The following is a 27,648-nucleotide window of genomic DNA, read 5'->3' on the forward strand; positions in this document are numbered from 1 at the left end:
GGACTAATCTTTTCCTTGTATCCTGTTCTCTTTATTCTCCCTTCCTCCCGAAGGGATGAGACCAGTGATAAATTAAATATTTTTAAATGAAAAATTTTAAAAAGTATTTAATGGGTAGGCATCAACCAATTATCTGCATGTTTATTGTGTTTATATTATGCTATAACACATCCACAAAATGGATTATACAGTTATAAAAAAAGAATGAAGATACACACTATGAAATAGAAGGATTCTAAGACATATTGTTAAGTTTTAAGAAAAAAAAAAAAAAGCCAGCTACAGAACTGTGCATATTGTATGCTACTTTTCATGTTAGAAAAGAAGAAAACAAGAAGGTATGTTTTTGTTTGTATTTAAATAAAAATAAAGAAAACACTGGAAGGATACACAGAAACTAATAAAAGTGATTAGCTTCGCTCTGACTGGGGACCCAGACAGAGACGGAGAAAAATGTAAAACAAATAAACAAAAAAGACCCGATTTACTGGTCTGACAGAGACTGGAGGAACCCTAAGACTATGGCCCTAAGACACCCTCCTGACATGGAACTGAAGTCATTTCCGGAGACCACATTCCAACCAAAGAACAGACAAGCCCATAAAATAAACAATGACACCCAGAGAGGAAAAAATAAAAAAAAACTGGTTATCTATAGGGGATATAGGGGAACAGGGAAGATGGAGAAAGGAGTGGAAGCAAATTCTCATTGTATACTTTGTTACATTGTTTTGTTTTTTAACCTATTCAAACTCTATTAGAAATCTATTCTATTTGATTAATTCCCTTGCATTTCCCAAGTAGACTATCATATCATATTCAAATTATTATATTATGCCTCATTTTCAATACTGATACATGTCATTTATTTTTCTTGTGCTATCCCAGTGATAAGTGCTTCTAAGATGATGTTGAAAATTAGCAGGGATATCAGCATCCTTGTCTTTAATGAAAATGTCTCTGCTGTTTCTTCATTAAGTACAAAGCTTGCTAAAGGTTTCTAATTAATACCTTTAATTAAGTTCATGAAGTTTCCTTCTATACCCAAACTTACCAAGGGTTCTTCAAGAAATAATTTTGATTTTGATCAAAGATTCTATAGAAGAATCCTGATCAAGAGGATTTTGATCAAATTTTCAAATTACCATGGAATCTAGACTTTCTGGAGCCACAGAGGCTGGACAAACCCGCAAAACTATTGCCCTGAGATAATTTTTAAATCTTAAACCAAAAATATTCCCTGAAGTCTCTTAAAAATCAAACAATAGTTTAGCTTAACTAGTAAAGAATGTCAGCCTTGAACACTGTGCTCCTTTAAGAACTATCTTATATGGGATCAAACTGACAATAGCAACTTCAACAATTAAACAGGAAACTCGGGGCAGTGATTTTATGTTAATGGGGGAGGAACAATTCAGAAAAGGAGGGTGAGAATGGCTGCACAACTTGAAGAATGTAATCAATGTCACTGAACTGTACATACAGAAATTGTTGAATTGGAGTATGTTCTGCTGTGTATACTCTCAACAACAAAAGAAATAATTTTGAGAATTTTATCAAATACATTCTCAGCCCCTGTCAATATGATTATACAGCTTTTTTCTTTTATTCTATGAAATAACAAATTAATAGATTTCCTAAACTTATCATTACCCTCTTCGGATAAGTCATATTAAGTCATGGAGTATCACTCATTTAATGAGTGTCTATTTGGTTTTCTAATATTTTACTGACAAAATTTATATTTCTTTCGTAAGTGAAAGCTATCCATAGTTTCCTTGCATTATGCCCTTCCTGACCAGTTTCAGTATCAGGCTATGCTAGCCTAACAGAATGGGCTGGAAAGCTTTATTTCATTTTCTATGAAATTGCCTATTCTGGAGCCTTTTTAGAAGGTAGTTCTTTATCTACCTCTTCAATTACTTCTATGGTTACTAGTCTGGGTCAAGTTGTCCACTTCTTTTCTTTTTTTTAATTACTTAAATGGTGGTGTTTATTTCTTAGTTACTAAACGGTATTTTTATCTTTCCAAGGTATTTTTTTATCTGAGTAAAATGTATATAACATAAAATTAACCATTTTAAAGTGAACAATTCTGTGACATTTAGTATATTCACAATTTTTGTGCAACTACCACCTCTTGCACTTCTTGAGTTAATTTTGCCTAAACTAATAATAAAGTTTGAAATGGTCATCAGATACAATTTAAGTGTTCAAAATCAATAGTTTTTCTTTGAAGAAAAGGCTCAATAATCAATAAAAAGGTCTCAAACTCAAATCCCAAACAGGATCTTTAAATGATTAGTATAAACACTAAGTACTTTATGGGGCAGGAACTATGTGCTATTGATTACATTATTCAACAAACATTCCTGAGTTTGTTTATTATGAGACAAATACACTGCTATGTCCTGGAAAATACAAAATTACCAAACACCAGGGCCGCTAGGGTGGGAAGGGCCCAAAGAAAAGTTTGGGTGATTCTGATGGGTTCCTTGGAATTCTCCACCCTTGTTCACAAGCAAAGAGACCACAAACACCCTTGGAACACAAGAACAAGAATGTTCTTGGTCTCTAAAGGGAAAAGAGTAAAGGAGCTCTAGAATTGCCCAGTTTACCTACACCCCACAACTAGGGCCAGATAGAAGACAAGCATTGTTTCTCCATGGTCTGCCTGAGCTGGAGAATTTGGGTTTCTGCAAGTTCTCTCCTACCCTCTTCTAAAGCACCTAACAGCCCCTTCTCTTTGTAAAATACATTTCTGACCACTCACCTCCCAACCTTGTAGTTAGCCAAACCATCTTCCTCTTCTCAACTTCCTCAGAGGCAGCAACTGAGCAGGAGCCTACCTTCAACTTTTTTATCAGAGTCCCAATTTTATTAATCAGGCACTGGAAGGTTGGGAAATCAGCTTTAGAGGGAACTTAGCATTTGGACTGAACCTTGAGAGATGAGGAAAAGTGTTTGCCACCTGTTTTAATTTCTCCCAGAGTGTACTACATATACTAGACATTCAATAAATGTTCACTGAATACACTTTTTCAAAAGACTTGATTATCAGTATCTGGAGCCACAAAACAGCAACAGGAATACACACATAACTCAAGATGAATCATCAAAATAAACCAAGGATATCCACATTTTAGATGTTAAGAAGACAAACAAACCTCAGTGTGAGACCTGCTGGAGGGGACATGTGCACATGTGCTGAAGTCACCGTGACAAAATTAGTCACAAAACAGCTGTCTTCCAAAGGCCAAAAAGTACCAAAAACTTATATTTATCCAAAATTGAACTTAAAAAAGACAGATGACCAAAACTTCATCGTACATTAGGTTACTACGATGACTTTATTTTAAGCAAGTGTTGTGACTGGTCACTAAGCCAACCGAAAAGCTACAGAGGCCAGTATGGCCAGTGTCGAATGGAAAGGAACAAGGAGAATGAACAAAAACCTGAAGAAGAGAAATTTATCGATTCTACAGACATTTTCTGAGTGCCTACTCTGGGCCACGAAGTATGCTGTGTTTTGGAAATACAGCCAAATCTGTTAAGATGTCTAATCATAGAAGATGGCAGAGGGAGACAGACCCTATGCTACAAGAGACACTGGCCTTTTAATTCTTCAGAAAGACCACACACCTTCCCATACTCATCTGTCCCCTTTACCTGAAACACTCCCTCTTGCTCACTCTTCCCAGGCCAACATCTTCATCCTCCTATAGCCTTAGAAGTCCTGACTACACCATCTCAAGGATCCTCCTCTCTTCCCATTCTGCAGCTTCCTGTTTGCTTCCTTCATAGCATTTACCCCAATCTGTAACAATTTCACAGTTTTCTGTTTACTTATTTAAGTCTATGGACTGTTTCCCCAGGAAACTATAGATGTTCCAAGACACAGGAGCTCTGTTCCTCTTGTTCACTACAGTATCCCCAGGGCCTAACACAGGGAAATAAACGTGCCTACATGCACAAATAATTGAAATTAAGTATCACAAGTGCAACAACAGAAAACTGCTTAAGGCAGAGTACAGAGGCACAGAAGGCCAGTCTAGAGCAGAGAGAGGAAGGTAGGAGAGGCCAAGATAACGCTAGTGAAGAGGAGACACCTGATCTCAATTCTGAAAGATGAGTAGGCATTTTCAGGTTATCAAGGAGACATGAGGCTGGAGAGTGTTTCTGGGAGAGGGTGCAATATGAGTAAATCAGCATAGATCCAGAGGAAGGAAAGCACAAATGAGGGCCAGGAAGTGCAGGAAACAGAAGGTAGAGAAGGAACAGTGGCTCTGTGTAGGGCTAAGCAGAAACCTTACACAGGCACAGCTGGGCCCTAAATGAGTGTTTCTCAAGAGGAGTCCATGGACCACTGGGTGTTGGTGAACAAAGAGCTGGCAGTCCACAAGCTCTCCATGAAGAATGTTTCATTTGTGCTTTTCCATAATCTAGACCGCTTATATCAGAGCTTCTTAGCTGGAGTGCCACAAATGGGTTACAAATGACCAATAACGTGAAAAAACTTGAGATGCACTAATTAAGATGACCACCATATATATAATCAAGTATTGCCAAAGGATTGTGGTGTGTGTTTGCAATTAATACGATCACCTCCAGACAGTAGCTGCAGTAGTTTTAAAATACGTATGGAAAGCTGAAACTCTTTCCTTCAAAATGTGGAAATCTAATTCTTCTTGCCTTGAATGTAGCCAGATGTAATGACTCATTTCTAACACACAGATCGTGGCAGAAGTGAGTGTAGGACTTCCAGAGCTGGGTCATAAAAGGCACTGCTGCTTATGCCTTGTACTCTCTTGGGTTCCCTGTTCTGGGGGAAGCCAGATGCTATGTCACGAGGACACTCAAGATGCCCTGTAGAAAGGTTCGCATGGCAAGGAACTGAGGCTTCCTGACAGCAACCAGCACTAACTTGTCAGCCACATGAATGAGCTGCCTTGGACTGCAACCTCGTGAGAGACTCCAAGCCAGAACTCCCCAGTTAGGCTGCTCCTGAATTCCTGACCCGCAGACACTGAGAGGATAGTAAACATTCATTGTTGTTCTAGGCCACTAAGTTTTGGGAAATCTGTTGCACAGCAAGAGATAACTAACAGTAGCATTTTGTTTGAATGCTATGGTTTCTCAAAGTGGAATCTAGAGCCAGTTGTGGGCATCTGGAGCTGAAGGCACCTGTCCTCATGTTCTCAAGTTTGAGAAACACTGCTGTAACGTACTAGATAAACCAATCTACCAAGCTCCACCAAGGAAAGAGGAAAGCTGTGGGAGAGTGGAGCTCACACTAAATGAGGGGGAATGACTCCACATGCATGTCCAGAAAGACAGACAAGAGTCCAGGTCTTATGCAGGGACACAATGTTGACTTGTCCACAGTACACAATCTCAACTCCCAGGAAAGCCTGCTGCTCAGATTCTTGGCTGCTTTTGATAAAAATTAAGCTGCCCAACACCACACACTCTGCACATGCTTAAATTAGAGCAGCCAGACGACACTTGCAGAAATCTGTTAGGTCCCACACACACATACTAAAAATGTGAACAGAAGAAATTTCACAGGGAAAAAAAAAAAGAGGAACCAGAAAGGATAACAATTTCCCTATGAATTCCCACTTCCACCGGTCGGCATTCACCCACAGGGATATTAATAAACAGCAAGTGTACCTTACTCTAGGGTTTATAAACTGCCTATACACAAGGTATTTGATCTTTACCACACCCCATGGGGAGTTATTATCACTGTATGTGTTTTACATTTGATGAAATAGGGGCTCAAAAAGAGTGGCTAAGAAGATGTAAAACCAAGTTTAGTATCTAAATCTTCTGACCCAGTGAAGAGCCAGTGAGAGCCTTCTGCTGTTAATTTGACTTCACATGTACATGTCTTTGTAGTGAAAACACATCCACAGAGGTGTCTTGTCTTAGCTACCTAATAGCCCACTTGGTGGCTAGTCCAGAATTTCCCTAAACTTCCCCTCAGGAACTGGGCATTCAGGTGTCTTCTAGATTATTACCTATATAAATAGTCCTTCTGCAACACACAGCACTCATTTTACTTCGAGAATCAGAGCACGTCTCTATTTCTGGCTCAGGGCAGAAAAGAAAAGAAGCAAAAGACTTCTTTCTATGCACAAAAGTCACATTCTAAGCCATCCCCAAGCCCTTGCTGGAGATGGGATGGGGATGGAAGATGTATTTCGTGACAAACAATGGGATGACTATGAAGCTGCAGAAAAACTGCTGTTTTGGATGCCTTAACCCTCTCCCCGCCCGCTTATGACTTCCATTAATCAACATCTGACACAGGAAATGTCTTCAATTCATCTCTCCTCTATCCCAGTTGGTCATTTCTCACCAGTGACAACGGAACAGCCAGTTCGTCCCTATAACTCTCACATCCCTGTACCAGTACTCAAGGGAGGGCCTGATACAGAGACACTCAGTAAATATTTGGTGACTGAAAAAACATCACCACTTTTCTGTTCCTAAGAGGGATTTGACCATGTCTCTCCTCTGCTGAAAATTTCCCTTTTTAGCTGAATCTCCTACCACTCCCTGATCTGTTCCCTCTCTATATTCTCATACACACTATGTTCTTTTAGCCCTGAATATCCTTGCTCACTCTGTTCCTTCTGCCCACTCCCACCCTCACTCTCATCCTGGAAATCTTCCCATCCTTTAAGCTCACTTACTTAAGTATACACTTTCAACTCTCTGGCTCCTCTCTCTCTCCGTAACTGCCTAGGTAAATCCCAACCCTGGTTAAATTAGACTTCACATTCTCCATGCCTGTACCCAGGAGCCTCAGGAGACATGACAACTAAATGTAATGTGGTATCCTGGATGGGATCCTGGAACAGAAAAGGGACATTAGATAAAAACTAAGTAAATACGACTAAAGTATAAACTTTAGTTACCAATAATATATCAATACTGGTTTACTAATTAGAGCTGCGATGAGTTGGAACTGACTCGACGGCACCTAACAACAACAACAAATGTAAGCTGCTAACAGTAGGGGAAAGTAGGTGCGGAGTATATGGGAAATTTCTGTACTACCTTCAGAATTTTTCAATAAATCTAAATGTATTCTAAAATAAAAAGGTTATTTTTCTCTTTTTTTAAATTTGATTGTGTTTTAGGTGAAAGTTTACAGCACAAATTAGCTTCTCACTCAAAAATTTACACTCATATTGTTTTGTGACACTGGTTGCAATTCCCACAATGTATCAGCACTCTCCTCCTTTCCGTTTACATCCCAGGTTCCCCATGTCCATTCATCCAGGTTTCCTGTCCCTTCCTGCCTTGTCTTTGCTTTTGGGCAGGTGTTGCCCATTTGGTCTAGTATATTTGACTGAACCAAGAAGTATGTTCCTCACCTGTGTTATTTTATCTAATCTTTGGCTGAAAGACAGACTTGGGAGAGTGGCTTCAGTTCTGAGTTAGCAGAGGGTCCAGGAGCCATAGTCTCGGGGGTTCCTCCAGTCTCTGTCAGACCAGTAAGTCTGGTCTTTTTTTGTAAATGTGGATTTTGTTCTACGTTTTTCTCCTCCCCTGTCCAGAACCCTCTACTGTGATTCCTGTCAGAGCAGTTGGTGGTGGTCGCCGAGCACCATCCTGTTGTTCTGGTGGGCTCAGGCTGGTTGAGGCTGTGGTTCATGTCATTCATTAGTCCTTTTGACTAATATTTTCCTTGTGTCTTTGGTTTTCTTCATTCTCCTTAGCTCTGAACATGATGGGACCAATCAATGTATTTTTTAGATGGCCATTCACAAGCTAAGATCCCAGACACTACTCTCCAAAGTAGGATATAGAACATTTTCTTTATGAACTATGGTATGCCAATTGACCTAGATGTCCCTCAAGACCATGGTCCCCAGCCCTTGGCCCCAGTAACTCAGTCCTTCAAAGTATTTGGATGTGTCCAGGAAGCTTCTATGGCTTTGCCTTGGTCAAGCTGTGCTCACTTTCTCTATATTGTGTGTTGTCTTTCCTTTCACCAAAGTTAACACTTGTCTATTAACTAGTTAAAAAGTTTGTTTTTTTTTTTTAAATCCATGTCCACCAACCTCCAGTGGGCGCTTAATGGCACTTTGTGAAACCAGCAATCCTATTGCATTTTTCACATCCAATCCCTCTTCTACTCTCCTAAATAATTATCTCATACTTTTTCCTTTTTGCTTGAACCCAAATCCTCACCCTCCTGATTCTCACTCTCAGCTGAGGATTTTACTAACTTCACAACAAAATAAAGCAATAAAAACAGAATCCCCATTGCGAGTGAAAATGTAAAATGGCATAGCTGCTGTGGAAAAGTTTAACAGTTCCTCAGAAAGTTACCATATGACTCACCAATTCCACTCCTAGGACCTATCTAAGAGAACTGAAAGCATATGTCCACACACAAACTTGTACACAATGTTCACAGCAGCATTATTCATAATAGCCATAAAGTAGAAACAAACCATCAACTGATAAATGGATAAACAAAACGTGGTATATTCACAGAATGGAGCATTATTCAGCCATAAAAAGGAATGAAGTACTAAAAAAAAGAAAAAGAAATGAAGTACTGATATATGCTACAACATGGATGAACCTTCACATATTGCTAGTGGAAATATAATATGGTCAGCCCTTCTGGAAAACAACTTGGCAGTTAAAGTAAATTAAACATATATTTACCATATAACCCAACAGTCCCATTCCTAGGTATTTACCCAAGAAAAATGAAAACCAGCCACATGTTCCTTATGTTTTCATAAAAACCTATACATGAATGTTTATTCATGACCATCCAAAACTAGAAACAACACATATGACTTTCAACAGGAAATGGATAAATCACAATACATGCATATGATGGAATACTACTCAGCAATAAAAGGTAACAACTGCTGATTCATACAAAAACATGCATGAACCAACTCAACAGAAACTAACAAGTCCTCAGACCAACAGCCGTGGGGAGTCATCCTTAACTCCTTTCTGTCTCTCACAACATCATCAGCAAACTTGTCAACTCTACCTTCAGAATATACCCAGACTTTGATCTCTTCTTGTCACCTCTACCACTGCACTTTGGTTCAAACAACTATCACCTTTAAGCCAGACTACAAAAGACTCCTGAAGCCTGCCTACAGCATATTCTACACAATAACCACACATTTATAACTGAAATCAGATAATGTCACTTACTTGTTTAAAACTTTTCAATGACTTCCTATTACATTTAGAATAAAATCCAAACACCTGTTATGGCCAGTCTGGCTCCTGCTGACCTTTTTGGACTCATCTCCTACCTCTAATCCCTCACTCGACCCTCCAACCACATGTTCCTTCCTCTGTTACTTGAACATGCCCAGCTTGCTCCTACCTCAAGGCTTGTGCCTTAGTTACCTCTGCATGAAACCATCCATCTTCTCCTGGATATCCACTTGGCTCACTCCCTCACTTCCCTCAGAGCTCTACTCATATGTTCCCTTGTCAGAGAACCTTTCCTGACCACCCCCACACACAGTGTCTCACTATCCATTTATCAGTACTTATTCCTCTTCCTAGCATTTATTACCACCTAACATTTTCTATGGAGTCTCTGGGTGGTGCAAACAGTTAATGCTCTTGGCTACTAACCAAAAGGTGTAGGTTCAAAAAGGAAGAAAGGCTTGGCAATCTACTTCTAGAAATCAGCCACTGAAAACCTTATGGAGCACAGTTCTACTCTGACACACATGGATCACCATTAGTCTGAACTGACTGGATGGCAACTGGTAACGTTTTCTATATGTGTTGGTCTGTTTGTTTATGGTCTGTCTACCACCACTAGAATATCAGCTCCTAGACACCACTAATCACCACTATATCTTCAGCATCTAGCACTGAATGAATGTCTTGGCATCAAAAGTCATCTTTGTGAAGCCTTCTGAAATTCTCACATGCAAAATTAACTGTTCTCTCCCAGGGGTTTGTACGTGAGCTTTGTACAGAGTAAATATCTCTGAGCGATATAATTAACTTCAGGCCCTTTACTTTCTATCCTAGGTACAGGGCACAGCATGAGGACTGAAGCCACACCCAAGTATGCTCAGAAACCAGACTATTGTTGTTGTTAGGTGCCATCGAGTTTGTTCCAACTCATAGCTGCCCTATGCACTACAGAACAAACACTGCCGGATTTGCACCACGCCCACAATCCTTGTTATGCTTTAGCCCACTGTTGCAGCCACTGTGTCAATTCATCTCGTTAAAGGTCTTCCTCTGTTTTGCTTACCCTGTACTTCACCAAGCATGATGTCCTTCTCCAGGGACTGTTCCCTCCTGACAACATATCCAAAGTATGTAAGACGTAGTCTCAACATCCTTGCTTCTAAGGAGCATTCTGGATGTACTTCTTCCAAGACAGATTTGTTCATTCTTTTGGCAGTCCATGGTATATTCAATATTCTTTGCCAACATCACAATTCAAAGGTATCAATTCTTCTTCAGTCTTCCTTATTCATTGCTCAGCTTTTGCATGCGTATGACACGATTGAAAATACCATGGGGCTTGGGTCAGGTGCACCTTAGTCTTTAAGGTGACATCTTTGCTTTTCAACACTTTAAAGAGATCTTTTGCAGCAGATTTGCCCAGTGCAATGCATCTTTTGATTTCCTGACCGCTGCTTCCATGGGTGTTGATTGTGGATCCAAGTAAAATGAAATCCTTGACAACTTCAATCTTTTCTCTATCATGTTGCTTATTGGTCCAGTTGTGAAGATTTTTGTTTTCTTTATGTTGAGTTGTAATCAAACAAACTGACAGACACGTGGGGGAGAAGCCAGACTACCTAGATTCTAATGCCAATTAAACCACTTACAAGCTGTATAAGTTGGGCAACTTACTTAAACGCTCTCTACCTCTGTTCTCTAATGTTAAAAAAGGTGGGGGGGGGGACAAAAAGAGTAGCCACTTTTTATGGCTTGAATTGTGTCCCCCAAAAATATGTACTGCAAACCTAACCCCCTAAACCTATGGTTCAGGAGCCCTGGTGGCACAGTGGTTAAAGTGCTTGGCTGCTAACCAAAAGATCAGCAGTTTGAACCTATCAGGTGCTCCACGGGAGGAAGATGTGGCAGTCTGCTTCGGTAACGATTTACTGACTTGGAAATGCTATAGGGCAGTTCTACTCTGTCTTATAGGGTTGCTATGAGTTGGAATTCACTCCACAGCAGTGGGTTTGGTTTTGTTTTTTGTTTTGTTTGTTTGTTTTGGTACACCTGTAGTTATAATTCCATTTGGAAATGAGTTTTCTGTTATGATAATCAGGCAGTATTAGTATAGGGTGTGCCTAAAATCAACCTCCTTTGAGTTATGAAAAGAGCAGAGTGAGCAAGCAAGCAAGCAGATATGGGGAAGATAGGCATCTGCCACATGAATCTCCAAGGAACCAGGAAACAGAAGTTGAAAAGAGACAAGGACCTTCCCCCAGAAGCAACAGAGAAAGAACTTTCTCCTAGAGCCAGCACCCTGAATTTGGACTTCTAGTCTCCTGAACTGTGAGAAAATAAATTTCTGTTAAAACCACCCATTTGTGGTATTTCTGTTATTGCAGCACGAGATAACTAAGACACCACCTCATAATGTTGTGAGGATTAAATGAGATAAAACATGTAAAGCCTTTAGATTTGCACCTGGTAGAGAGTAATCACTCAATAAATGGTAGTTAAGGGCAAAGACATAAGCATGAGAATATATGATTGACAATCTTTGGCAGTCAATGCTAAAGGCCAAAGCCAAATATCCCACTGGCTTCTAAACTTATTAAAGGACCTATGTAAGTTTTCTTCATTCCATAGCACCTAGCATAATGCCTGACTCACAGCAGACATTCAATACATGTTTGTGGAATGCTCAGAAAAGAAAGATTACTTTAAAAAAAAAAAAAAGATGATGCATGAAGTGAAGTTGTCTGAACCAGAAACTCAGACTTGATCAGTGTAAATAATCCTAATGAAAAAGAAATAGGAAAGACAGGGGTCTAAAGAAATTACAAAGTTCAGATTTTAAAACCCTCTATACAAGAAATGGAAGGAGACCATGATCAATTTAAGAGGAAACACAGTGGCAGAAACTAGCCAAAGATTAAGGAAGGCCACAGACAGAAGGAGCTTTTCTCACTGTGTTCAGAGCAAAAACATGGAAGGCCAGGCCCACTGCTGGGGGCAGATGGTGCACTCCTGACAGATGACAGAAAGAAGGTAGAAGAAGGTGAAACAAGCAGCTTCCATTCTATCCACCAAGCATCATTAAGGGGAAACTGCAGCATCTCACATGTTAGAAAGCCAGTCCATCTACATAACCCTGAAGGTAAACAGGGCTGGCATCATGAACCTTTCTACAGAATAGGGAATGGATATGTGAAACGTTCCCCAAAGTGATAGATTTACTTGATGAGAAGAAATGAAAAAAACTGCTCCCAGAACTAACAATCTCCACAGAAAATCTAAATCTGTATTTTACAAACTCCCCTCTCTAAAAATATAAAAATCCCACTTGCATGATTTCTGTGGGAGCCTATAATTTGAGAAAAGCTGCCTGAGAAATTTACAAATGAATTCTGGTAAGGTGCACAGAACACCATCATCAAATAGATCTAAGTGTTGCACAACATGATGAACACAATGTCAATGAATTGTACATTCAAAGAATGTTGAAATGGCAAATGCTATAATACAAATATATTTACCGCAATAAAAAATAAGTAAAATAAAATAAATTAAAAACTAGACCTAGGTGAGTCAGATTCACAATTAGACTGTGACCTTGGGCAAGTCATTTTACCTCTGAGCCTCAGCTCCAAACGGGCACCGTCGTAAGAATTAAATGAAATAATCCGTATAAAGCAATTAGCAGCATACCTGACACACAGCAAATCCGTTATAAATGTTAGCTGTCACTGCTACTGTTGTTAGTTTATAGGAGCACAGTATGTGCAGTATACAAGGGCAAGAAAAAAACCAAGCTTCTGTAATCAGATAAAATTAATTAAAGACATAGACCTATTATAAATATGAAGCATTAACCCAGAGAGACCCAGCACTCACTTTGGTCACATTTGTGTCTCCATGCACTTCTACTGACACATGGGTTTTGAAAAATACATCAACCCCTTTCATACTTTGTTTTACAACAAGCAGCAAATCCAGAAATTATGGAAAATATCACCAAGGAAAGGAATCACCTGGGAGGCTTGGAAGGCTTTTGGAGTCAGATCGACAGGGGTTCAAATCCCAGCTCTACCACTCACCAGTTCTGTAATTTGGGACAAAGGACTTTCACCTCTGTGAGCCTCAGTTTAGTTTTATTTCCTCATCTATAAAATTGAAACTATAAACAACCTCATAGCTTGTTGAGAAGACTTCATGTCTTAGATACGCTGCATTAGAAGAGCCTGGCATGGAGTCGGCCCTCAACAAAAGGTAGGTCCTTTATATAACTGCTATTTAATTCTGCAATACTAAAAATATTTTCCCTCAGGTTTAAGATGGAAACAATCAAAACAGCCTAGGAAAATGTTTTTCTATAGTCATTTGGAACTCATCCCACAAACATTGGATTGAGTACATATCATGTGCCAGGTGCACTTCGAGGCACTGGGGATATGTATCAGTGAACTAACAGACAGTCCAGCTGTGATGGCCATGAAATGGCACCTATCATATCCTTAACTGCAGGGCAAGTATCTGAGCCCAGCTGCAGTGCTCTAAATCCATCATCACCTCTGTGCCAAGGCCCACTTCCCAGACTGCTCCCAGCCAATAACTGAGTGCACAGGGATACTAAGACACGATCCTTCCTGGGACACAGACCCGTCCTCGGAGACAAGACTCTTCTGACAGCAACCCTGGCTTGAGGACTCACATCTGGTATACTGAAACTTTCTTAGACCTGCATTGCAATCTAAGACCTTTCCTCCTCAATCTTGCTTCCTTCTCTGTCTCCTCCACAGGGATCAGACTTGCCTGGCAGTCTGACAGCTCTCTCTGGCAGTTCCCCAATAAATCTCTTTCACTCCTCCTTATTCTTTTTTTTTATATGTATATGTTTATTTTCAATCTATTACATACCCTGTGGTTCTTTCTTTTAAAAAACTGTGGTGAAAATATACACAACAAAACATACAGCAATTCAACAATTTCTACATGTACAACTCAGTGACATTGATTACATTCTTCAAGTTAAGCAACCATTCTCGGTATCTTTCTCCAAATTATCCCACCACTATTAATTTACATTCAGTGCATCCCAGGTAAAATCATCCTCTTTCCCCCTCCCTCTCAGTCCTGATAACCACTAATAATTTTTGGTTTATATATATTTGCTTACTTCATATAAGTGAGATCACACAGTATTTGGCCTTTTGTGACTGATTTATTTCACTCTGCATAATGTTTTCTAGGTTCATCCAGGTTGTGGCATGCATCAGGACTTCCATATTCCATTGTGTATATATACCACAGTTTGTTTACCCATTCATCAGTTGATTGACATTTCAGTTGTTTCCACTTTATGGCTATTGTGAATAGTGCTGCAATGAACACTGGTGTACATGTGTCTGTTTCCGTAGCTGCTTTCAGGTCTTTTGGGTATATACCTAAGAGTGGAATTGCTGGTTCATATGGTTTTCTATTTGCATTGCTTCTTGGAAAACCATATATATATATTTCTTAGCTCCACCTACTGAAAAGGCCTAGAAGCAATGACATTCTAGCAGCAATAAACACACCAGTGCCCAGAGCTTAATTTCTAAATACCACTTCCTATTAAAAGGAAGACCTCCTTACAGAAATGGCTAATTCCAGGGTATGGGGCAGGAAAATTGCAAGATAAGTTCTGGGGCTTCTAGCAGTGCTAGAAAGCAAGAAAATGCTCAAGGACTAACAGCAGTGTGTCAGAAGAACAAAGGAGCCAGTTTAAAGGGCCTCCCACTGGCCAAATTTGGAATAATTTTAGCACCATAGAGAAAAAGAATGTAACTGACTGTAACACCACTGAATAATCTGAGTCCTTAGTGATCCTAAAAAAAGAAAAAAAAAGTTCTTCTTACAGAAGAACATCAGCTAATAAAACATAGAATGACATGAGTAGAAAATCATCAACATCCACCTCCAGTGATTCAGGTAAGGATTATCAGTGGATGCTAAAATCACTAGGTAAATGGTGGGGTAACAGGATATTGACAGATCCCCAAGTATCCCTACAGACTAATACTACTTGCACAGGGAAAAATATACCTTTGTAATGGCAATAGAGTGTCATTACCTTAACCAAGTGATCACACTGAACAGTGGGACAACCTAACTTTTTGTGCCCCTGATGCTATGCAATATGAAACACACAGCACCACCCACTGAAGCAGTCCACAAAATAATGTTTAATCTGAAGTCTAGATCTAATCTCCAGTTTACTGGAAATATAAGGGAATGCAAGAAACAAGTTAAACTCACCATGAGAAAACAATGTGACCAACTCAGAACATGGGAACATGCCACAAGACAACTGTTTGGAACTCTTAAAAATAAATAAATAATAAATGCCATGAAGGAGGAGAAAGAGGGGAGGGAAGAGGAATTGTCGTGGAATAAAAACAACTAAAAAGACATGAAAACAAAAATGTAATATGTGAACCCTGACTGGATCATGGTTTTTAAAAAAAAAAACTATAAAAGACATTCTTGGGACAAGAGGAAAATCTGAATATGGTCTGGATATTATGGAATTATTGCTAATAATCATTAGCTGCATTACAATAAATATATAACACAAATAGGGTAAACATGTTAACAATCTGCCCTATTCTCTCAACTTTTCGTTGTTTGAAAATTTTCACAACAGAAAGCTGGAATTCATTTACTTCAGAAATCCAAAAATAGGAACAAATAATGCAAGGATTCAGACGTAAAAGTCAAAAGGAAATAAGCTGTGAAGAGCTGGATCCTAGCCCTCACACTACATTTCATCTCAATAGACTGAAAACCCACACACATACTCTGTCCTGCAAAAGCACTAAAAAACCAACCAAACCTGTTGCCATCAAGTCGATTAGGACTCATAGCAAACCTACAGGACAGAGGAGAACTGCCCCATAGGGTTTCCAAGGCTATAATTTTTACGGAAGCAGACGGCCACATCTTTCTCCTGGGAAGTGCCTGGTGGGTTCGAACTGCCAGCCTTTAGGTTGGCAGCTGAGCGCTTTAACCATTGTGCCACCAGGGCTCCTTGTAAAACACTACTGTTATGTAAATAAATCACTTATCAGTGTGAAAACACAAACAATTTCAGTCTAGAGATGATAAAACAAACCCTCCATTATTTTTCGCTAAAGGATTCAACGTCAAAGGACCCCTGGTGGCACAATGGTTAAGGGGTCGCCTGCTAACTGAAAGGCCATTCGTTCAAACCCACCAGCGGCTCTGTGGAAGAAAATACCTGGCAATCTGCTCATAGAGACTTACTGCTTAGGAAACCCTACGGAGCAGTTCTGTTCTGTCCTGTAGGGTCGATATGACTTGGAATCAACTGGACAGCACACAACAACAACATTCAAAGTCAAAGAGCAAACCAAACATTAATAATGCCCTTTTAAATGTCTGGCATTCTAGATTAGGAATTTGGGGGAAACATCAGAATGTGTTTTCAAGCGCTTTTTAAAAATTAGAAGTCAAGCAGATTAAAGATACTCTGAGAGATCTGGTTATTTCAAAGAAGCTATGAACTCAAGTCTACCTGGGTTCAAACCCCGCCCGCACTATGACTTTGGGCAAATAACTTCATCTCTCTGAGTCTCCTTTTCTTACTGGTAGAATGAGGCTCATAACAGCACCCACTCCTCACGGGACTGCTCACTGGAAAACTGAGACCAAGCAAGGAAGTGCATTATACCCATAAACTTGGCCCAAGGATTCTTTTAAATGTTAACTTTAGACTTTGTTCCTAAAGATTCTTACAAATTGGCCACGTTTTGGTTTTTACAGTGAAGATACAATTAAAAAGAAAATTAATGGCTGTATTTTCCTGGCAATGTGAAATATAAAATGCTTGGACAAGAATGATCCTATCTAATCCACACAAAAATCCAGTTATAATTCCCTATACTGCCTACATGGAAACTGAGGTTCGGAGAGGTAAAGTAACTTGACCAAGAACACTTGGCTAGTAAGCAGAGTAATTGAGACTCTAATCCAGAACTCCTTACTCTAAATTACAAACATTTGTCACTACACCAGGTTTTAGCATGAAAACTTTTGTGAAAATGCTACAATCTAAAGATCACAGGCTGGGCTGTTGATTTGCTACTTCCACTTGGAAAAGGATTCAGGCAGCAAATTTATCTGAGCATGACACAAAGACACTGGAGTTCTCTGTAGTCACCAGCATTCAAAGAAATCTAGCCATGAGACCTTTAGAACTGATCCTACAGCACTGACAGCCCCCTCCCCCAAAACCCTGCGTGTTCCCAAATGTTTACTGCAGCTTACTCATGGCTCCGGCATCACCGTCCCTGAGAAGCCTTTCCCACCTCCCCAGTGGAGCAGGGAGGGCTCTTCCTTCCATCCCTGGACTGTGGCTCCCTTAGCCCAGTGGTCTAAGACCAGACTACTCCGGCCACAAGATGGTCTGTCTGTCTCCCCTATAAGACCAAAAGCAGGCAGGGACAGCATGCCTGACATAAAATTGCAAAACTAACAAATAAATGAATGAGTAAATAAACATAGAAAGCTGGAAGCAAAAAAGCTCTACAATGGCAGAATGGTGAACTGAAATATAATGTTTCCACTCAAGAACAAACAAGCCATGCAACAACATTATGCTAATACATTAACTGGAGGAAAAAAAAAAGAGTATACAAAAATCCTATATATACCCTGATTACAATTGTTTATATAAACAATTACAGAAAAGGCTATCTCATTAGGTTGTTGGAATTTCAAGTAACTTTTTCCTAGTTTCCAAAATAATATTATATTGACAGCACATTAGAAAAAAATATGATATAAGTATAAACAAAATCAAAATAATTGACTCAAGTGTCTAAAATCTATTCTTACAGTAAGGATTATAGGTAAGATTTAACAAAGCCTCAAAAAAATGTTGCAAAGAATAAAGGAAAAAAACACTCTCCTCATTATCTAGGACTAGTATAACTGCACCAAAACTGGACAAGGACAGTACAAGACGAGACTAAAAACCAAAAGTCCTAATGAACATGAATACAAAAATCCCCCCCAGAACATTAGCTAACTGAATCTAGTAATTCATTCATTTATTCAATGGCCTAATAGGGTTAATCCAGGAATTAAAGAAAATCTATTAATGCCACATATCATATTAATAAATTAAAGGAAAAATATATATGTGATCAATTCATCATATGCCCAGAAAGTATTAGATTAAATTCAACATTCAAACCCATACATCTATGGTCAACTGATTTTCGACAAGGTGCCAAATCCATCCAATGAGAAAGAATAAGTCTCTTTAATAAATGGTGCTGGAACAATTGAATTTTCACAAGGAAAAGACTGTATCTGGACCCATACCTCATACCAGATACAAAAACTAACCCGAAATGGATCAAACGCCTAAATGTAAAAACTGAAACCATAAAACTCTTAGAAGAAAAATAGTAGTAATGCTTCAGGACCTAGTTTTTAACAAGTGATTCTTAGGTACACCAACAAAACCACAAGTAGCAAAAGACAAAACAGATAAATGGGATCTCATCAAAATTAAAGACTTCTGTGCTCCCAAACAGAGAGGGAGAAAAATGTAGAACAAAATTCAAATTCACGAAAAAAAAAACAGGCCTGGTCTGACGGAGACTGAAGAAACCCCAAGAGTATGGCCCGCAGACACTCTTTTAACTCAGTACTGAAGTCACTCCTGAGGTTCACCCTTCAGCCAAAGATTAGACAGGTCTATAGGGACAACAATAAGACACGTGAGGGACGTGCTTCATAGTTCAATCATGTATATGAGACTAAATGGGCACACCAGCCCAAAAGTAAGGATGAGAAGGCAGGAAGGGACAGGGAAACTGGACTAATGAAAACAGGGAACTTGGGGTGGAGAAGAGCAGAGTGCTTACACATCACAGAGTAGGCAACCAATGTCACAAAAACAATTTGTCTATTAACTGTTTAATGAGAAACTAATTTGCTCTGTAAACTTTTACCTAAATCACAATTCAAAAAAAAAATTTTTTGTGCATCAAAGGACTTTAACGAGAAAGTAAAGAGACAACTTACATATTGGGAGATAATTTTTGGAGACAATATATATCAGATAAGGTTTAATATCCAGAAAAGCAAAATACAAACAAAAAGATGATCCAATCAAAAAATGGGCAAAGAACTTGAACAGACACTTCACCAAAGAGGATATACAAATGGCCAATAAGCACATGAAAAGATGCTCAATGTCATTAGTCATTAACCCTGTTGCTGTTGAGTCAATTTCAACTCATGGTAATCCCATGTTACAGAGTAGAACTGCTCCATAGTGTTTTCTTGGCTATAATCTTTACAGAAGCAGATTTCCAGGCCTTTCTTCTACAGTACTGCTGGGTGTGTTTGAACCACCAACTTCTAGGTTAGCAGTCCATCGCAAATCATTTGCACCACCTAGGGACCTCATTAGTCGTTGTTGTGTGCCGTCAAGTCTATTCCGACTCATAGAGAACCTAGAGGACAGAGTAGGGTTTCCAACTGTCCCATAGGGTTTCAAGGCTGTAATCCTTATGGAAGCAGATTGCCACATCTTTCTTCCGTGGAGCAGCTGGTGGGTTCAAACCACTGACAACTGAGCACTTAACCAATGAATCAAAACCACAATGAGATATCACTTCACATCTACTAGGGTGGCTATGATTTAAAAAAAAAAAAACACGTATTGGCAAGAATGTGGAGAAACTGGAACCCTCATCCATTGCTAATGGTAATATAAAATGGTACTGCCACTATGGAAAACAGTTTGGAGGTTCCTCAAAAAGTCAGAATTACCATATGATCCAGCAATTCCACTTCTAGGTATATACCCCAAAAGAACTGAAAGCAGAAATGCAAACAGACGGCACTATTCACAATAGCCAAAATGTGGAAACAGCCTAAATGTCCATGGACAGAAGAATGGATAAACAAAATGTGGTACATACTGACAAAATCATTTTGATTCTCCTGGAATCCAGATTCCTGGGTTCATGGAATTGGGGTGACCCATCCAGGCCATCTGCCCTTAGGTGTTCTTTTGAACCTTGAGCCTTTAAGGCTCACCTTCAAGTCAAACAATAGCCTAGTAAGCAGCTTAGTGGAGATCGTTTTGCCTTAGGCACTGGGCTCTTTTGAAGAATTACCTATGTGCACCCAGTTTCAAGAAGCAGGAACCCCAGGGTCTGACTGGAAAATGTGTGGCAAATCCTCAGTGCCTCTGTTTCTCCAAGGACTTGGAACCTTGCATGTGTTTTGATGTTATCGCCTGATAAATTAACAAAACAATGACCTATATAAGCCACTGTCACCATCCCCTTCTGGATATATCCTCCTCCGGGTTGATATGTCCTCCAGATTGACACCCAATACCAATAGTATCTACTCACAATAAGTTTATTCTGTCACACTAATTTTTGGTTTTTCTCTGCATATTAGGTTTTTAACAATTCATACACTGGACTATTACTCAGCCATAAAGAGAAATAAGTCCTAATAAACGCTACAACATGGACGAACCTTGAAAGCAGTATGCTGAGTGAAATAAGTCCATCACAAAAGGATGACTATTGTATGACCTCACTTGCATGAAATATCTAGAATAGGCAATTGTATAGAGATCGAAGTTTATTAGTGGTTACCAGGGACGGAGAGAGGAAGGGGGAAAGGAGGACCCAATGCTTAAGAAACACTGAGCTTGTTAAGCGTGATGGTATAATTTGGAAACAGGTAAGGTACTGGTTGAAGAACATGATGAACATAATTAACGTCACTTAACTGTACGTGTAAAGATTGTTAAAATGTCAAAGGTTTTGTTACATATATATTTACCACAATTAAAAAAAGAAGAAGAAAAAAATCAACATTCACTCAGGCTAAAGAAAAACTCCCAGCAAACAAGGAATAGACAACTTCACTTAATCTGATTAAAAGTATCTACTATGACCCTACACGAAGCATCATCTGAACGGTGAAATTTCAGATGTGTTCCCATTAAAATCAAAAACAAGACAAGGAAGGCCACTATCACCACTACCATTCAACTTCATATTGGTATGGTCCTGGTCAAGACAACCAGAGATGGAGGGAAGAAGAGAGATGAAATGAGAGGCAGAAGGACTGGAAAGGAAGAAGCAAACTATTGTTTGCAGATATATGATGGTCTCTGTAGAAAATCCAAAAGAACAATTATAACAAACAAGAAAATATATCAAGGTTCCTGAATACAAGACCAGGATACAAAATCAACAGCATTTCTACATACTAGCAATAACCAAATAGAAAATGTAATATAAACAGATCCACTCACTGTAGCAACAAAAACTAGAAGGTACTTAGGAACTGTGGGGTAAACAATTTAACTTTACCTAAAGAATTTGCTCTTTGTCCTTGGTTCCTAAAAGATAACCTCTAAAACCTTGGAATTTCCCCAGTGATTACTGTCTTTGATGAAGTCTCCAGACCACACCTCAGGGTTTATGCTAATGAGGTGACTCAGGTAGGGGGTGGCCAGGCCAGAAAGACCACTGCCTGACTTACCAATGGGGGGGAATGATTCAATCAATCATGCCTACATAATGAGGCCCCAATAAAGGCTCCATGGGCCTCCTGGTTGATGAAAGATATCGATGCACGTGGGAGGACAGCCTGTCCCTTTTGAGACCTTTTTGGGAACCCTCCCAGACCTCACCCTATACGTCTTCATTTGTATCCCTTTTGCTGTAATAAAACTGTAATAGTAAGTATAGCACTTCCCACTGAGTTCTGAAAGTAAGTTATAGAACCTGGGGGAGTAGTGGGAGCCAGCAGGGCAGAAGGGAGGGGGCCCTGGGAACCCGAGCTTATGATTGGTATCCTGATGGGGTAGAGAGAAACGTCAAATTCGTAGCCAGCAGGTCAGAAGTAAAGGTCCCTGGGTGGTGCAAACACTTTGCACACGGCTACTAACCTAAAGGTTGGCGGTTTGAACCTACCCAGCAGCACCACAGAAGAAAGAAGGAATGCCTGCCAATCTGCTTTCATAAAGATTACAGTCAGGAAAATCCTATGGAGCAGTTCTATTCAGTAACACATAGGGTCACTATGAGTCGGAATTTACTTGATAACAGCTGGTTTGATTTTTTTTGTTTGTTTGTTTAGGTCAGAAGTGAGGATTCATGGATGTCACGCAACTCGCATCTGAAGTCTTGGGGAGATCTGGCAGTCTGAAGGACTGTGCCCTTTATCTTGTGAGGTCTGACCTAGCTCTGGGTAGTTAAGAGTCAGAGGAAGAAGTGCTGCATGTGCAGGTGGTGTCAGAACAAAAGTGGAACAGCTGAATTGCATTGATTTTATTTCCACATAGGAATACATCTAATAGATGGTATGTAACCTCTTTTACGGAAGCTATAAAACATTACTGAAGTTCATAAAGGAAAATGTGAATAAATACAAAGGTATAATATTTTCAAGGATGGAAACTATCATAAAGATGTCAATTCCCCCAAATTAATTTATAAATTCAATACAATTTATTTAAAAGCTGCAACAGTATTTTTCAAGAAACTCAACACAAAAATTCACATTGAAGAGTAAAGGTCTAAAAATAGTCACAACAAATAAAGCAAAACACAAAGAGGCAATCTGTCTTACTAGATATCAAGAATTATTTTAAAGCAGTATCAATTAAAAAATGTGTTGTTATTAGCACAGGAGTAAACATAAACCAGTGAAATAGACTAAAGAGCTCAGAACAGACCCATGTAAATATGGGACTTGACATACAGAAGTGGTATTGTAAATCAGCTGGGGAAGGATAGGCTATCGTACAAAACAACTTTGGGGCAACTGGTTATGTATATGGTGAAAAATAATATTAATTACCAAGATCATCCCATGTACAAAATCGGTCCCAGGAGGATTAAAGATTTAAATGTGAAAAGCAAAATTTTAAACCTTTTAGAAGAATATAAAATAATAATTTTTAACTACCTGATAGGGAAGAATGGCATACTCAAGTCACAAAAGGCAAAATCCATAGTTTGATAATATGTATTTTTAAATCTAAAACTTAAGACTTATGTGCAATGAAAGATACCATAAACAAATGAAAAGACAAGCCAAAGACCGGTAGAAGATTTTTGCAACACAAATAAACTGACAAAGAATTTGAATCCATAATGTATTATTAAAAACATCTATAAATCAGTAAGAAAAGACAAATAATCCAATAGAAAAATAGTCAAGGACAAATCACAGAACACATGTCTAAAAAGATACAATAAGGGCAACACAGAATAAAACAACAATAAAATTTCATAACCAACAGAATGATAAAACTAAAAGTCTGTCAAAGGTGAGGGTTGGTAAAGATAATAAGAAATAGGAAGTTTCCTGTACTACTGGTGGGATTATAAATTAATATAAGCATTTTGGAGACCAACTTGGCAATTTCTAGTAAAACTAAAGATGTCTATATCACATTATGGAGCAGAGCTTATCAAACTGCAGCTCATGAACCACTAGTAGGTTGTAAAATCAAAAGAATGCTTCCTGACTAGCATTTTTTTGTGTGCTTTAAGGAAACAGAAAAAATTATCAGTGTACAATGCATGTATTAAGGTTAAGTACTGTTACATAAAATTTTGCTTCAGATAAATTTATATGCGTGTATGAGTGGGTACTGCATTGGATTTAAAATGTTTCTTACTGTAGGTTGTGGTCAAAAAAGTTTGAAAGCCATTTCCCAAGAAATATTCTTGCACATGTGCACAGAGACATTTACAAGGATAGTCACAGAAGCACTCTGTGCAAAGTGAAAACCTGGAAATCTAAATGTCTATCAGTAGGGGACTGGATAAATAAAATGTGGTATATTCATAACTCCATACAGAAGTTAGAATGAATATTCTATATATCAATATGGATAAATCATAAAAACATGTTGAGTATAAAAACAAGATGCAGAAATGAAACAGTATGATGTCATTTATGTAAGTTTTTTAAAAGCCTAAAATGATTCTAATTATAATTCATGGATACGTATATGTAGTAAAATGGTAAAAACATGGACAGAAAGGATACAACCAACTTCTATTGTAACTATGGAATTCCTCTACAGAATGAGGGAGGGGAATTGAATTGGGAAGGGCATAAATGGTACTTCCATTGCATTAGAAATGTTTCTGTTTCTTTCATTTTAAAACATAAATTTAAAAAAAAAAGTTATAATATTTATTAGTTCTGAGTGACAAGTACATAGATTATTTTATTATTATCTATATTTTCCTGGATTTTAATTTTTTTTCCAAATTAAAACAAAAAAATCCTTTCCCTTAATTCCCTAGCCCCAACAGCTGCCTTACAAAATACTGAGAGAAACCAAAAAGGAAATAATTATAGATAACACAAACAGTCTAAAAACAACTAGGTGTTCAAAGTGTCTCTAATTCTAAGAGCAAACCTTTCAGCTCCAAAAAGCAACAGAGACAGTTTTCTGCTCCAGCCATTTCTCTGCCTCTCTTCCCCTATCTTCTTTTCCTACACCCCAGGCACTGGCCAATCTGTCAATTTTGAGATAACCCCCAAGAGGGTTAAACTCTTCCTTATGAAAACTCAAAAAGGTTTGAATTCTGAAAACCTACCTTCACCTTGAGCACTAACAAATGACTAAATTCTAGGATGTTCTCAACAATAACCACAATTCTGCAGTTCATAAGGCTTTTCCCCACAGTTTTATTTGATTCTCAAAATAACCCTGTGAGGTTGATATTACTAGTACCCACATTTACAGATGAAGCTGATGCCCCAAGCGGCTAATTACTAGCCAGAGGTCACAGGTCAATGACACAGTTTGGTGTACAACCTCTCAGCTCCGGAACCTAATCACCCTGAAGTGCCCTTGTGTGATGACTATATTTCAACCATACTATAATGAACCCAAGCAAACAGGAGGGGTTGTTCACAACACATGAGCTATTTCAATCTAACCCCTTTCCTTCATTCTCCTATCCCTGATCTTTTTCTCCTCTATTCTTCCTGACAGGCAGCCAAGAAAAAGAACGCTGCCACTATTAACTCTTCCCTTCCCTGTATCCACTCATGTTTCTTTTTCCTTTGGCTGAACAAGCAAAAAAGGGAACAAGTATGAACACAGAGATCCATGCACCAAAGAGAAAGGACATTCCAAGGCTCTAGCCTTAAGTCTCCTTCCATCTTCCAAGAGTCAGTGAGCAGGAAAACACCACAAAAAGGCCTAGGCTACCACTCTTTATCAGTACTAAAAAAGGTCCTTTATGGAAGGGCTTTAATTAACAAAAAAATATAAAAGTACCAGTTTTTTAATCGGTCCCGGGCTTCCAACTGGGCTCCCACTTCAAAGCTGATTCCTCGTCTGTTAGGTGGATGCTTTGTCATTTTCAGTCATCAACGGGGCTGCCTTTATTCTCCTGAAAAAGCCAATTAAATATTTATGAAACTTAGGCAAAGTCTGCCCACAGTGTAGCATCACTCACTACTCATAAGAGACAAACAGGCATTATTCAAAACACAAAGCTCCACGAAACCTTGCCACTGCCCTCTTTCACTCTCTCATTCTAACACAGGCATGCCTTCCACTGGTTCCTCCTTGTCTATTATTCAGCATTCTGCAGTCTCTGGATTTGTGAGGAGGCCCTGCCTCAACACTGCTTACCAAAGACTCATCTGTAAGAGACCCCCTCTGAACTTCAAAAACAATTACTCGCAGGGTCAAATTCAATCATTTACTAATGCTTTCAACAAATATTTACTGAGAACCTATTTAAGGTCCAGCATTAGGGAAACAGTCAAGACCAAAAGAGACACAGTTCCTGCCCTCATGAAGCCTTCAGTCTACCAGGGGAAGACAAAAATTTAGCCAGTAAACAGATAAATGAAATAACTGCAAGATGTAATTGCTACTTGAAGGAAGCAAACAAAAGCTGAGAGAATCACTGATACCTGGCTCTACTTTAGGAAGACTGGACAAGAAAGATTTATATTTTCTTTGATCCATTTATATTTTCTACTTCTTCTTAATTCCGAAAATTTATATTTTCCTAAGTAATTATCCATTTCATCCAGTTTTTTTCTTTTGTTAGCATAGAATAGTACAAAATATTCTAACTCCTTTCACTGCTTTTTTTTCTTCCTTTTTTTAATTTTTTTTTTCATTGCTTTTGAATCTTAAGTCATCTCCCCACTCTCAATCCTATCTTGTGTATTTGTGCTCACCTCTTTTTTTTCTTTATCAAGCCCTTGGGAACTGGAATTGGTAGTGATTTTCTAAATGAGTAAAACCAATCTATGTGATCAGAATTGAACAGTAAAGCTATTTTGTTTTTAAGGAAAAAAAAAATGTATTAAATGAGGCATTTACCTGAAAAGTGGCCCACACAAAAGACCAGTACCTGGGATCACTGAGGTAATCTGTGAAGGAACAAATGCAATCAAAGGGGCTAGTGGTGATTCTGATGGAGATATAGCCCCTCTGAGTTCTTGGAGCACTCAAGCAGGCCACCTCATACAGCAGGCTACCCCAGACTAATTTCTCCATCTCTCCCACTAAACTCTGGATTTTGACAGCGTGGACTGCCCAAGCAATGCCAGAGCATAGCCAGGGCAACACCTGACACATACGAGGAGCAGTGTTTGCAATGAATGAATGCAGAAAAATCACAAACGTGGGTCATTATATCTGATGTGTAATAGCATCACATCTTATAAAAAATTTGCCTGCAATATTTACGTGAAAAAGAAAGATGTAAAATTACACCACTCTGAGCTCACATTAAAATTCACATGCATTAAAAAAAAAAAAAAAAAAAAGGCAATAGGTAAGTGGAAACTTTGGTGAAGGGTAAAACAGTACACAATACTGGAGAAGTCAGCACAGCCTGACCAAGGCAAGGTCATGGAAGCTTCACAGGCACATCCAAACTCCCTGAGGGACCAAATTACTGGGTGGAGGGCTAGGGACCATGGTCTTGGGGGACATCTAGCTCAAATGGCATAACATAGTTTATAAAGAAAATGTTCTACATCCTACTTTGGTGAGTAGTGTCTGGGGTCTTAAAAGCTTGTGAGCGACCATCTAAGATACTCCACTGGTCCCACCCCGTCTGGAGCAAGGGAGAATGAAGAAAACCAAAAACATAAGGGAAAGATTAGGTCCAAAGGACTAACGGACCACAACTACCACAGCCTCCACCAGACTGAGTCCAGCACAAGTAGATGGTGCCCAGCTACCACCACCGACTGCTCTGACAGGGATCAAAATAGAGGGTCATTATGCTGAGTGAAGTAAGTCAATCACAAAAGGACAAATATTGTATGAGACCTCTATTGTAAAAACCCATGAAGAAGTTCACACACAAAACGTAACAATCTTTGTTGGTT

At 39.0% G+C, this 27,648-nt stretch overlaps 1 protein-coding gene across 3 annotated transcripts in view; it reads right to left on the reverse strand.

Annotated features, from left to right (window-relative positions):
- PHF20 (PHD finger protein 20) overlaps nucleotides 1–27,648 on the reverse strand; it is a 139,011-nt gene that overhangs the window by 91,541 nt on the left and 19,822 nt on the right. For all 3 annotated transcript variants that reach the window (XM_023724969.1, XM_004370388.2, XM_023724979.1), the window contains exon 2: nucleotides 25,565–25,679. In XM_023724969.1, the coding sequence (XP_023580737.1) occupies nucleotides 25,565–25,647 (83 nt within the window). In that variant the 5' untranslated portion in view covers nucleotides 25,648–25,679. The remainder of the gene's footprint in view (nucleotides 1–25,564; nucleotides 25,680–27,648) is intronic.

Source organism: Trichechus manatus, unplaced genomic scaffold (genome assembly GCF_000243295.1).
Source record: "Trichechus manatus latirostris isolate Lorelei unplaced genomic scaffold, TriManLat1.0 scaffold00008, whole genome shotgun sequence".
In the NCBI taxonomy this organism is placed as follows: domain Eukaryota; kingdom Metazoa; phylum Chordata; class Mammalia; order Sirenia; family Trichechidae; genus Trichechus; species Trichechus manatus.